General features: G+C 55.2%; 4 protein-coding genes across 4 annotated transcripts; 3 read left to right on the top strand and 1 right to left on the bottom strand.

The window, feature by feature from the left end:
• Window positions 1-102: 102 nt before the first annotated feature.
• On the bottom strand, window positions 103-1,885 carry DICSQDRAFT_62672 (monocarboxylate permease; the record flags this gene model as incomplete). The annotated part of the gene is made up of 8 exons (XM_007366706.1): window positions 103-314; window positions 375-446; window positions 516-634; window positions 699-857; window positions 917-1,228; window positions 1,289-1,416; window positions 1,475-1,618; window positions 1,679-1,885. The coding sequence occupies 8 exons, from the start codon at window positions 1,883-1,885 to the stop codon at window positions 103-105; spliced, it is 1,353 nt and encodes a 450-aa protein (XP_007366768.1).
• Window positions 1,886-2,982: 1,097 nt separating this feature from the next.
• On the top strand, window positions 2,983-3,876 carry DICSQDRAFT_171068 (glutathione S-transferase C-terminal-like protein; the record flags this gene model as incomplete). Its single annotated transcript, XM_007366705.1, has 4 exons — window positions 2,983-3,038; window positions 3,124-3,408; window positions 3,479-3,739; window positions 3,804-3,876. The coding sequence occupies 4 exons, from the start codon at window positions 2,983-2,985 to the stop codon at window positions 3,874-3,876; spliced, it is 675 nt and encodes a 224-aa protein (XP_007366767.1).
• Window positions 3,877-5,218: 1,342 nt separating this feature from the next.
• DICSQDRAFT_137430 (glutathione S-transferase C-terminal-like protein) lies at window positions 5,219-6,230 on the top strand. The gene is made up of 3 exons (XM_007366704.1): window positions 5,219-5,560; window positions 5,646-5,906; window positions 5,975-6,230. The coding sequence occupies exons 1-3, from the start codon at window positions 5,262-5,264 to the stop codon at window positions 6,045-6,047; spliced, it is 633 nt and encodes a 210-aa protein (XP_007366766.1). The 5' UTR covers window positions 5,219-5,261; the 3' UTR covers window positions 6,048-6,230.
• Window positions 6,231-7,475: 1,245 nt separating this feature from the next.
• On the top strand, window positions 7,476-11,351 carry DICSQDRAFT_87823 (uncharacterized protein). The gene is made up of 11 exons (XM_007366703.1): window positions 7,476-7,788; window positions 7,863-7,985; window positions 8,036-8,206; window positions 8,257-9,017; window positions 9,092-9,500; window positions 9,579-9,804; window positions 9,863-10,000; window positions 10,063-10,179; window positions 10,233-10,405; window positions 10,462-10,549; window positions 10,611-11,351. Exons 1-11 carry the CDS (start codon window positions 7,523-7,525, stop codon window positions 11,088-11,090), a joined length of 2,952 nt encoding a protein of 983 aa, XP_007366765.1. The 5' UTR covers window positions 7,476-7,522; the 3' UTR covers window positions 11,091-11,351.
• The last annotated feature ends 511 nt before the right edge of the window (window positions 11,352-11,862 follow it).

Genomic DNA, 11,862 nt, shown 5'->3' with positions numbered 1-11,862 from the left:
AACGTAGAGTACAGCCGGTAGGAATGATATTACTCACTATGTATCTCTTCCGGGTCGTAACAATTCGGCACTGCGTTGTTCCTGAGTCTTATGAGCACTGCTCTATGAACGGGAGAACCTTCCTCGAAGCTTCTCGCGCGCGCGCTCTGAGCCCACGACCGCCGCCCCTATGAGCACAACGGTACCTGCGGCGAGCAGAACTCCGGTGAACATGATGAGCGAGTTGAAGTGCTCCTCGTCCGTGATATTCAAAAGTGCGCCGGCGGTCGGCGTACCGATCAGTGTCGCGACCGCGATGAAGATGTAGACCGAGCCTTTAGGCAGGCTGTCAGGGTATATGCAAGGCGAGATGCCAGGACGAAGGAGACACGTACCCAGTCGGGCGCCGTATACCTCGCGTGGGGTGATAGTCGCGATATAAGTCGCAAGCAACGAGACGAAGGCACCTGCGGGAACGATCCGCGTGGGATGGTGATGAGCTGGAGAGTCTACTGGAGATGCGGGGTAATGCAAACCTGAGAATAAGCCATACAATGCGGCGAAGGCGACGATAGTCCCGGCACCGCGCGAGGGGAGCCAGAGACCAAGGACGAGGATAGTGCATATGGCAGATGCCGGGATGAAGCACTTCAGCCTGTTTCCACGGTCACCGGTCAGAACTTCAGTACGGACATTGACGCGCGTCAAGCAGAACGCACGGGCCGAATCGGTCAGCGAGCATGCCGGGGAGAATGCGCGAGGGGACGTTCATGGCATTGAGGATGGCGAGCAGGTAGTTAGAGATGTTCGGCGATACGCCACGGAAGGAGGCATAGATCTGGATGTAGAAGTAAGGTATGAAGAGGGCGTAGAACAGCCTGTACGAAGAAAGTGCTGAGAATTGCACATATTACGCGTCGTTCGGCTGCGAACTCACAAGAATCCGGCGATGGTAGCGAGCACATATCGGATGTCTTTGAATCCGTGAAGGTCGATCGCAGTGCGCCAGGAAACGTGCCTGGAAAGCGGGAGGCGGGTCTTGATCGTCAGACACGCCAGAATGAAACATGCCATGATGATGAAACCGATGACGCGGACTGCCCAACCGAAGCCGACGATGGGGATGAGATGCTGGAGGAGGATGGGGAAGACGATCCCGCCGACGGCTCCTCCACTAAGGACGACTCCGATCGCCGTCGCGCGGCGGCGGCGGAACCAGTGCCCGACAACTGCGACCGAGGGGTTGAACCTAGGCACGGCAAGAAGCCTGTCAGCGGAAGCGAGGGAAACTGATAGAGTGCAGACTTACATGAGGGCGATTCCTAAGCCAAAGAGGACACCTTGGGAGAGGAAGAGCTGGTACGCATGGTCCTTCTCGGTGAGAGAGACCATCATCATTGCGAACACGCATAGCACTGACCCCAGTGGGACTAGCACCTGGTACGCATCTTGTCATTCATGGCAGGCGCAAGACAGAGACTACCTTGGTACTGACCGACGTGCCATAGGCGTCGAAGATCCTGCCGGTCAGCGGCCCGCCAGCGTACAGGAAGAAGACCTGCAAGGATCCAATCAAGGAGATGGACGCAGATGACGACGACGGCAGCAGCGTCGATTCGTAGTAGTCTTGGAATGTTCCCTGCGGTAGAGCTTATTCATTGAGAACGGGAGCACGATGGCGTTGACGAAGGAGGCTCACGTATGCGTTGATCATTCCCGCTGAGGCGAATAATGCGAGCGTCGATCCCAGGACGACCGTCCATGCCTGCTTTCCTCCGTCAGGGACGTACTCCAGCTCAGGTTCCGCAATTGGTGTTGCTGGCGCGTCTACTACTGCCGTCTCAGGATTGACATTCCCTAGCTGCACTTCGGTCTTCCGATGCCCTTGCTTCTCTGCCTCGACCATGACGCAAGCTGTCGCTGACCCTTGGTCCTAGTGAACCTCGGCCGTCTATGGACGACTGAGTCTGACGCAGGACGCCAGCGCGAGAAAACTTCCACCGGTCCAGTATGCCGTTCGCTTCGACATGGCTCCCGTTCCGCCGGCACCCCGTCCCATGTCATCTCTGGTCCCACCCCACCTGTACGCCCGAGCTCACCGGCACGAGCGAGAGAGGCCGAAGAACAAACCATCTGAGAGAGTGAGGCATGGTAGTGATCTGGAAGCATCACGGAGCAAAGCTGGACATGGACAGCGGCCTGAGGCTCAAGCTCAAGCCTAGGTGATCTCTTTGACAATCTTGGGCGCCTATTGTGTCCGCTTCGCTCGGCATAGAGCTCTTGGTGGCAGTGTTGTCCACATAGACCCTCGGCCTTGCCCTCTCTCAATCGCCTGGCCATGACCTGCGCATTCTCGAATCCTTCGTCGACTGTCCTCGTGTCTGTACACCTAACATTGGTGACTGGTCCTACTCCTGGCATACATCGTCTGCAATCCCACCCCGATAACACCGTCAGCGACCTTAGCTACATTGAACCACGCTTACACATCGCAGACCACGATTGCAATCGTCGTTGGGCACCCTATACGTAATGGTGGACACGCGTACAATCTTGGCACATATGAGACGGATTTGCGTCTCGCAAGTTTGTGTTGTGCGTTCCTTGCGTTCCCGGATAAACCAAGCTCTCATGTGAACGTGCATTGGTGTCCACGCTTGACGAACTGTCTCGAATCGGGTGCCCTGGAGGTCACGCTGACCAAGCCGTTCTTCTCTCCCGTTCCATTCCATCGATCGTTCACACTCTTGGTAAGCTTCACTTCGCCGTGTCAATCATATGACTTTAATTCAAGGATGGGCGGAAACAATCGTCCTATTCGAGCTCAGCGCTCCCGACGTACCTGAGGCCGTGTACTGTCGAGGACGCGTGGTGTCGCCCGTGTGGTGTTTAAATAGATGGACATGTGCGATCCTCTCTTTCCCCACATCGTTTGTCGGCTCGAGTCTTATATCTGTACGCCGAGGACTGTATCACTCTATCTGAACTTCATCCTCAATCACAATGTCCCACGGAAAGCAGTTCACCCTCTATACCCACCTCGGCGGCCCTAACGGCTGGTATGTCCGTCCAATCCCTCTACTTGCCGTGCTCAGCTGACATGAGCCTTCTTCCTGCGCCGGAATTTCATACCCGCTTCTACAGGAAAGTCGCGATCGTGCTCGAAGAGCTCGGCCTCACCTACGAACCCGTCTACCTCGATTTCACCAAGGGCGAACAGAAGGGACCAGAGCACACGAAGTACAACCCCAACGGGCGCATCCCGACCCTCATCGACCACCAGAACGGCGACTTCGCAATCTGGGAGTCCGATGCGATCCTCCTTTACCTCACGGACAAGTACGACACGGAGAAGAAGCTGACGGTGACGGGCGACAAGGAGAAGTATACCCTCATTCAGTGGCTCTTCTTCCAGTCCTCCGGCCAAGGGTGCGTCTCGGCACTCCGTTCTTCGCTTCTCCCCCTAAAACCATATCGTATTGACGTTGCGCATGCTCAGTCCGTACTTCGGCCAGGCGTTCTGGTTCTTGAAGTTCCACTCTGAGCAGCTGCCCTCTGCAATCGAGCGTTACCGGAAGGAGACCCTCCGCGTCTTCTCTGTCCTCGATTCGGTCCTTTCAAAGCCTGAGAATGGTGGCTGGCTCGTTGGGGGCAAGCCGACGATTGCGGACTTGTCCTTTATCACGTGGAACAACGGCGCGCTCAACTTCTCGATCAAGGGCTACGCAGACGTCGAGAAGGACTATCCCGCGTTCTACGCGTGAGTGTCGTTTTGCCCTAATCGTAGGCAGGGGTATGGCTCATCAGGAATGTGGCGACGATAGGTGGCACCAGAAGCTCCTTGCGCGGGATGCGGTGAAGAAGACTCTGGCGATCCAGGCGTCGCTCCAGAAGTAGACAGCGGATACGGGGTCGCAGAGCATCCGCGACACGTGGCCCACCAGGAATGCGCAGTGAAGTTAAATGTATTCATTTGTACCATAACTTATACCGATTGGAGTTCGAGTGGACGTTCATAACGGTTGAGTGAATGTGCCGCGCTTGAATGAAGAAAGGACGTGTGTTGGAAGGCACGTGTGCTGTGCTGTGCTATCCTCGACAGACGGACGTCAGACGCGCCTGCGGCGGGCAATTTGTCAACGCCATGCTTAGACGGCTGACGTGGGGCCCAGCAAGCTGAGGCGTCCGCTGCGTGGACAAGCAATGAAGATAGGATGTAACTATGTAAGAGAGCCTCGAGCGTGTTCATCATGAAGGTAGGAAAATGTGCAACGGTTTGCATATCGATCAGGTAGTCGGACGTGGACGATTTCGGACGTCCAAGGCGTCTCCAAGGCTCTCCGAGTCGGTGGTGCCCTGCAGCATCTTGACTGGCGGATCGGACTCGCATCTGGGTGGGCTCTCTTACCGAACCTGAGCATAGTTTTTTCGAGAGGGCTTATCTATATGCAAACCGCTCTGAGTGCAGCGCGATTAACGAAGGGACGCGCATGTAGATCATATCCTCGGGCTGGCATTAGTCAGCAGGTTGCCCCGGCGTTCGCCGCATGATTTACCAGGCTGACGACCACAACTCATGCCATCCCACAGAATTAAGCATCTCTGCTTACATATCACCGGCAATCGCAGGTTCATCATCAGTGAAGCTCGTTTGTCATCTTTCCAACTCCACTATGGTCGGTTATTGGTGCTATCAGCGCTCACGGTCAGTTCTACATACTCTGCGCGCGCCGATCAGTCATGCTATTGGAACATATCCAGTCCCTCCTGAATATTGCAGTAGGCTCGGTCTACGTTGAAGCATTGAGTGCGATACATGCTCGACAACGAGTTGGCGTGGACGTCACCCTGACCAAGCCATCCTCTTCTCCGATCTCAATCGCTCGTCCTCACTCTTGGTAAGCTCCACGTAGCACGCCGATCATATGGTAATCAGGGAACAGGTGAAGAACTCGTTCTCTTTGTACTACTCTGCGACGTGTTCAGTACGCGAAGCGTGTACGGAACAGGACACGTCGATGTCTCTCGCCCGCATTTAAATAGATGGACGATTGTACATCTCCTTCAACCCCACCCACATCGAGTCTCGCTCGAGTCTTTCCACTGCTCACGTAGAACCTTACCACCCATCGTGTTCGGCCTAGCGCGTACCTAGCACAATGTCTCACAGCAAACAATTCACTCTCTATACTCAAGTGTCCGGCCCCAATGGCTGGTACGTCCGCCCTGCTCTCCTTTGCTCTCATTCTCAGCTGATTCCACTGTTCCCTTACCCCTGTCTAATGTACTGCTTCCACAGGAAAGTTGTGTTTGTCCTCGAAGAGCTCGGTCTTACCTACGAATCCATCTACCTCGACTTCGCCAAGGCTGAGCAGAAGGGGCCAGAGTACACCAAATTCAATCCGAATGGACGCATTCCGACCCTCATCGACCACCAGAACGGCGACTTCACAATCTGGGAGTCCGATGCGATCCTCCTTTACCTCACGGACAAGTATGATGCGGAGAAGAAGCTGACGGTGACGGGTGACGAGAAGTACAGCCTCATCCAGTGGCTCTTCTTCCAAGCCTCCGGCCAAGGGTGCGTCTCCGTCCTTGCATCCTTCTCTCTTCTTAAGTCCTGTCTCCCTCTATCATCCTCGACGTGGGCTCACCCACTTGGGCAGCCCGTACTTTGGTCAGGCCCTGTGGTTCATCAGATTCCACCCCGAGCGGATCCCTTCTGCGATTGAACGCTATCAGAAGGAGACACTCCGCGTCTTCTCCGTCCTCGACTCTGTGCTCTCCAAGCCCGAGAACGGCGGCTGGCTCGTCGGTGGTAAGCCGACCATCGCTGACCTTTCCTTCATCACTTGGAACGAAGCCGCAATCAATATCTCGATCAAGGGCTATGCGGACGTCGAAAACGAGTACCCCGCGTTCTATGCGTGCGTGCTGTTTTCTTTTGCTAAACTGTACGCGGAGGTGAGGCTGATTCGGGGTGGGGTAACGACAGGTGGCACCAGAAGCTCCTTGCTCGCGACGCGGTAAAGAAGACATTCGCAATCCAAGCGTCGCTCCAGAAGTAGACAGTGGGTACCCGGTCTCATCATCGGCGGCACATGGTCCTCCCGGCCATGAATGCGCCATGGGATGGAACATACCATTGTGTATCATAAATCGTACCAAGAGGATGTCGATATCGCACGCGTGATGGCAGTCAGATGGGGGAACGGTCATGGCAAGATTGTTGCATTCCGAGGAATATGTAGTGGATCATTCGCAGCCCGAATAGTATAATAGATACGTGGCATGCGAGACCTTCAAGACGTATCAGGGAATAAGTCGTCTGCTGGCGGCAGCAAAAATCGTGTCGCAGATTGTGATGCGGAGGAAGAAGCCGGCCTGTCCCATTGCCAGATCATCACTCGAAACTTGGGAAACCATACAAAGCGCAAGACCTCAATGTTGCACAGATACAGCGAGCCATAGTCGACTTCTCTTCCTCGGTGCCTGAGGGGCTTTCCGGCTGCTCTAGTGCGTTCCTGTGATGCATTTCATGAGCTGCTAGCGACGCTTCGACATTGCTGCACTGACCATGCAGGCCCCATTTCTTCTGCTATGTTGCTCGCAAAAGCGCGAAGCTTCAGTGGTTTGCTCATGGCTGTAGACGACCCAATGTAGTTCACGGTCAAGTAGCAAGCAAGGGAACTATCAACGGATTGGTTAGTCTCCCCCCAGACACGCTCAAGAATGATGGCCAACACTCACATGGAGACTGAAACACATATTTGATGCGATTGGGTATAAAGGAGCAGGATCGTCCCCCCTAATCAGAGCATCGCAACGATTCTGGGAGCATTGGAGGTGCGATATCTCCGAACGTTCTGACGTTCGCAAGTACACGGGTTCGCACAGTTTCCCGAGCCACATCGGAGAATCCTCGTATGGTACGTCTGGCAAGTCTTCCAGCACCAGCTCCAAATGCGAACACTTGGAAGTCTCCTCAAACGTATGTAGCATGCTCCTTGAGGAGCGGATGAACTCCACTGACATGTCAAGTTCATGACTCAGAGGCTCAACTCAACACCCCTGGTAATTGTGTACTGAACAGCGTTCGAAGGCGAGCAAGAAGACGAGACCTGGTTCAGAAAATTTAGAGACGAGCAGGAGTTGTCGCTGTAGTCTGTCATGGTCCATGAGTTCCGGAACCTTGATGGTTACCGTCCTGAGGGTGGAGTCGAACTTAGGAAAGCACAGAGGCTGGTGGTCAGTGATAAGTAGAGAAATCCAAGCTATGAATCTTGACGTACGGTGTAGCTTTATAGGGGAGGTTGGGCAGGTTGCAATTGCGATCATAACTTGTGACCGTGAGATCCTGGAATTTGAAGTTGAAGCTGGGAGTCGCCGGGCAACGAGCGCTAGCTGCTTAGACCAGTTACCTAATAGGCGCCTAGAACGGCGGACGGACGGCTCAGTGAAAGACTCCAAGGAACATTAGCATCGACCACAACGGTGTTCACTCGGATCGCTCCGTGCTGCAATGACATAGCACACATTCATCATGTCTGTACTCTTGCCATTTCATACTGCCATCCTCGACAAGGTACACGACCCAGCAACTTCTGAACTCGTCCTCCTGGCCCGGGGACTTGGTCTTCGACGAATCGTCTGCAAGCTCCTTCAGATCTATGACTCTCCGCACAACCTTGTCCTACTCGTCAACGCAACACCGGAAGAGGAGGCTGCCATCGGAGAGGAACTAGGCATAATGGGTTGCAGAAATCCGGGCTTGCGAATCGTCGGTTTCGAGACAGGAAGAAAGGACAGGTGAGGAGTGTAGCGCGTGCACCTGGGCAAGGCAGGATACCGGAAAACCGAGCGTTCTCATTCGAGGTGGCTAGGCAGGATTTGTACAAGAAGGGTGGTCTAGTGTCTATCACCTCCCAGATTTTCACAGTGGACATGCTCACGTCCGACATCCCGACACATCTCATCACCGGGATCCTCATCCTTCATGCTGAAAGGTACGCTTATCTCGCCTTTTGCTGTGTACTGTCGTCTGAATATCTGGAAGAGTGACCCCGACCTCTGCGGAGGCTTTCATCGTTCGGCTCTACCGCGAGAAGAACAAGAAGGGCTTCCTCAAGGCTTTTTCGGACCAGCCTGAGCATATCACAAGCGGCATGTCGCCTCTGCGTACCATCATGAAAGAGCTCCAGCTACGCACCGTCCATATCTATCCCCGGTATGCCTCTCAAATCCAGTCACCTCTCATGTCGTGTTCACAGCTCGCAGTTTCCACGCCGACATCAAAGAATCACTCGATCGCAAGGCCCCTGACATCGTCGAGCTCCACCAAGAAATGACGGAGCCGATGTCCGAGATCCACCATGCGATCGTTCAGTGTATGTCGACCACGCTCGCCGAGCTCAAGCGTGCCAACACGGCACTTGACCTCGACGACCTCACCATCGACAACGCGTACTTCCGCTCGTTTGACATCGTCGTCCGCCGCATCTTGGACCCTGTATGGCACAAGGTCGGCCCGCGCACCAAGCAGCTCGTCAGTGACCTGGCGACGCTCCGCCGCCTCCTGACGTACCTCTTGGCCTATGACGCGCTCGCATTCCACGCGTACCTCGAAACGCTCATCGCGGCGAATACAACAACAGACTCGGGCGCTGCGAGGCACCACCAGTCCCCCTGGATGCTCACCGACGCCGCGAACGTCATCTTCCAGTATGCGAAAAGACGCTGCTATGTTACGTCCGCGCCCTCGAAGCCCGCGCTCCAATCCGCCCAGCCTTCCGTCATCAACCTAGTCGACGACCTTGAAGATGAGTGGGCGATCCTGGACGAGATGGAGGCGGAGGTAGCGGGACGCCCCAGCGGCTCGAGCGGGAAAGGCAAGGAGCGGCAACGCGAGACGCGAAAACCATGGCTGCCAGACGGGATGGAGCCCGTGCTTGAAGAGCTTCCGAAGTGGTCGCTCCTCGCGGACGTGCTGCAAGAGATCGAGGAGGAGATGATGCGGCGTGAGCCAATGCTGTCGTCACGTACGTCGTGCTCTTCGCCTCGCGCGTTGGCGGTGTTGGGTCCTTTGTCTCACGGATGAGTGGGCACACTGTAGACTCCCCTGGGACGAACACGGTTCTCGTCATGGCGTCTTCGCTCCATACGTGCACACTCATCAAGGACTTTCTTCATCTGCTCGATGCGGATGTCTCAAAAGGAAGTCAAGGTCGACGGATGATGGAAGACAAGCTAAAGCTCTACCTGTGGTGGAAGGGTAAACTGTCCGAGCGCAAGGCGGAGGGCAAGAGACCGATCGCGCTGCCCAAGAGTACAGAGAGCGGAGACAGCGAAGTGAGCGAGGCATTGAAGAGAAAAGACCGCGAGCGGCAGGAGAGGCAGGCGAATCGGAGGAGAGTAAGAGGCGGTGCGCCTGTTGCAGCCGCTACGAGGGACAAGATGACAGCAAGCGGGGGAGGTTTAGGCGATGTGGAGATCAAGAGTGAGGCAGATGATATCGCTGCTTTGTGAGTGGTCGCTCGTCGTGTCTGCCCTCGTCGCGTAAGTCCGATGACGACATGGTATCTCACAACGTTGGATCATAGCCTCTCCGCGCAGAGCGTGGACCTAGCCGAGACAGCGTTGACGCAAGACTTCCAGCTCTTCACCATGGATGATGATTTTGACACCCACTATGGCCTCCTTGCACCTGCACAGACCGTACTCGTACGGCCGTACTCAGATGACTCCGACGACCAAGTCCTGCAGGAGATCAAGCCGCGCTTCATCGTGATGTACGAGCCCAATCTTGAGTTCATCAGACGAATAGAGGTGCGTTTCGCGCACTGGCGCGCCGTGCTCGAGTATGACGCGGTCTCTGTGGACGCAGGTTTATAGGAACTCGAATGCGGGGCTGGGCGTCCGCGTGTATTTCATGATGTATAAGTTGAGTTGTGAGGAGGGGAAATACCTCACTGGACTGCGACGCGAAAAGGAATCGTTCGAGAGGCTCATCAAGGAACGCGGGGTACGCCTTTACCGCAGCATTGCACCCCCACTTCTGCGTCGTGCTGAGGAGAAGGTTCATAGTCGATGCTCATGCCCATCCATGAAGACCGCACGACAGCCGCAGGCGAGGCGCTGATCAAGACGATCAGCACGCGGATAGCAGGCGGGCGGAAAGAAGCCAGCATTGAACCAGCACGGGTGAGCAGTTTGATGAAGCTGCGGTAGTCCATCATACTCACAAACGTGTTCAGGTCATTGTGGATATGCGGGAGTTCCGGTCGTCACTGCCCTCGCTGCTGCACGCTTCCGGGCTACTCGTCCTCCCTGTCACTTTGACCGTCGGTGACTATATCCTGACGCCAGACATCTGCGTCGAGCGGAAGAGCATACCGGACCTCGTGTCTAGTTTCAACAGCGGCCGATTGTAAGCGGTGCTTCATTTAGGGACGTAAGCCGTGCGACTCACGTTTCCCGCGCTAGATATACGCAATGCGAGTTAATGTCCGCTCATTACAAGCAGCCTATCCTCCTAATCGAGTTTGAGGAGCACAAGTCATTCTCGCTCGAGGTACAGCCTCTTTTGTTCTCACCCCGTATTGTCCGTCCTTGATCAACGTTGTGTCCTCCAGGCGGTAGCCGACGCGAAGTCATACGCCAAGACGTCCAAGTACGCCGTGAAGAAGAAGCAAGACTCGCGCGCGGACACCGCCACGATTGCCTCGCAGTCGATCCAGTCCAAGCTTGTTCTCCTCACGCTCACCTTCCCGCGCGTCCGTATCATCTGGTCGTCTTCGCCCTATGCTACGGCTGAGATCTTCAACGATCTCAAGACACACGCTGCGCAGCCAGACCCGGCGAAGGCCGTCCTCGTCGGGGCTGAGGAGGACCCGCAAGCGGGAGCGGGGTTTAACGCCGCGGCGGAGGAGCTCCTGCGAAGCTTGCCGGGTATCACGGCGAAGAACGTGAAGCATGTAGTGAGCAGGGTGAGAAGCGTGCGCGAGCTGTGCGACTTGGAGATGAAGGATATGCAGGAGTTATTGGGCGTCGAGCCTGGTAAGGCTTGCTGGGAGTTTATTCATCGGGGCGAGCGGGCCCAAGCGCGAGGGTGATTCGTGCTCACGTCATGGTCAGATGACAAGGTCTCTATGCTCACCTATGTGGAAAACGAGCATCATGAGGGCATTGTGAGCTCAGCTGAGGTGTGACTTCTCGCTACGCTCTTATCAATCACGATGCGAATCAGTACAGTTCCCTCCTCCGCTGGGCTCATTTGTCGTGGGCCTATTGCGGATACTACGTACTCAAAGTCTTCGAGATCAAGCAGTCGTGTTCCACCACCTCTTATGTCCACCGCAGACATCAGTTCTTAGTCCCCCAACTGCCCGTCGAGATGCTCGAGAGTGTCTCTCTGGATTTGAAGTGGTCCACTTTGATCGAACTTTAACCGTTGACTCCTCGATTGCTCGCATCGCCGAGCTTTCAAGCTGCATCGCTCGCTTGCAGGATGCTGCAACGTTGTCTGTACGTGCTGAACTCTAAAATCTTACGTTCCAGACGAGTGTCGTGTCTGATCTACTCTAGATCACAGTCATCTCCGTTGCGAGTCAACCTCTATGCAAGATTCGACTCTCGGCGGGAAAAGATCAGCAAGGTCGGTAACTTCGCCCAACGGGAGTGATTGGCCCGCAGACACTCTTCATGGCGAACAGTATGCCTTAGCTATTCCGCGAATGACGAGGCTTTTCCAGATGAGACATGTATCATACTAACCCATCCATTCATAGTACCCTGGCATGATTTAGAAGCTGTGGCACCAGGGCGCCGTCAAGTGGTCACGGCTTATCATTTCTGGTTTCTCGTCGGTTGATGCCACCTGCGCGG

The sequence above is a fragment of the Dichomitus squalens genome (assembly GCF_000275845.1).
Source record: "Dichomitus squalens LYAD-421 SS1 unplaced genomic scaffold DICSQscaffold_19, whole genome shotgun sequence".
Classification (NCBI taxonomy): domain Eukaryota; kingdom Fungi; phylum Basidiomycota; class Agaricomycetes; order Polyporales; family Polyporaceae; genus Dichomitus; species Dichomitus squalens.
Note: the sequence above shows the minus strand (reverse complement) of the source record. Positions and strands in the feature narration are given on the sequence as shown.

What these genes read in the sequence shown, in the direction of transcription:
- DICSQDRAFT_137430 (XM_007366704.1), top strand. Translation starts at nt 5,262, where the DNA reads ATGTACTGCTTCCACAGGAAAGTTGTGTTTGTCCTCGAAGAGCTCGGT. An exon ending in TTCCAAGCCTCCGGCCAAGG is followed by an intron (nt 5,561 to 5,645) that starts GTGCGTCTCCGT and finishes CCACTTGGGCAG; the next exon opens with CCCGTACTTTGGTCAGGCCC. An exon ending in GAGTACCCCGCGTTCTATGC is followed by an intron (nt 5,907 to 5,974) that starts GTGCGTGCTGTT and finishes GGGTAACGACAG; the next exon opens with GTGGCACCAGAAGCTCCTTG.
- DICSQDRAFT_87823 (XM_007366703.1), top strand. Translation starts at nt 7,523, where the DNA reads ATGTCTGTACTCTTGCCATTTCATACTGCCATCCTCGACAAGGTACAC. An exon ending in CTCATCCTTCATGCTGAAAG is followed by an intron (nt 7,986 to 8,035) that starts GTACGCTTATCT and finishes AATATCTGGAAG; the next exon opens with AGTGACCCCGACCTCTGCGG. An exon ending in GCAGATGATATCGCTGCTTT is followed by an intron (nt 9,501 to 9,578) that starts GTGAGTGGTCGC and finishes GTTGGATCATAG; the next exon opens with CCTCTCCGCGCAGAGCGTGG.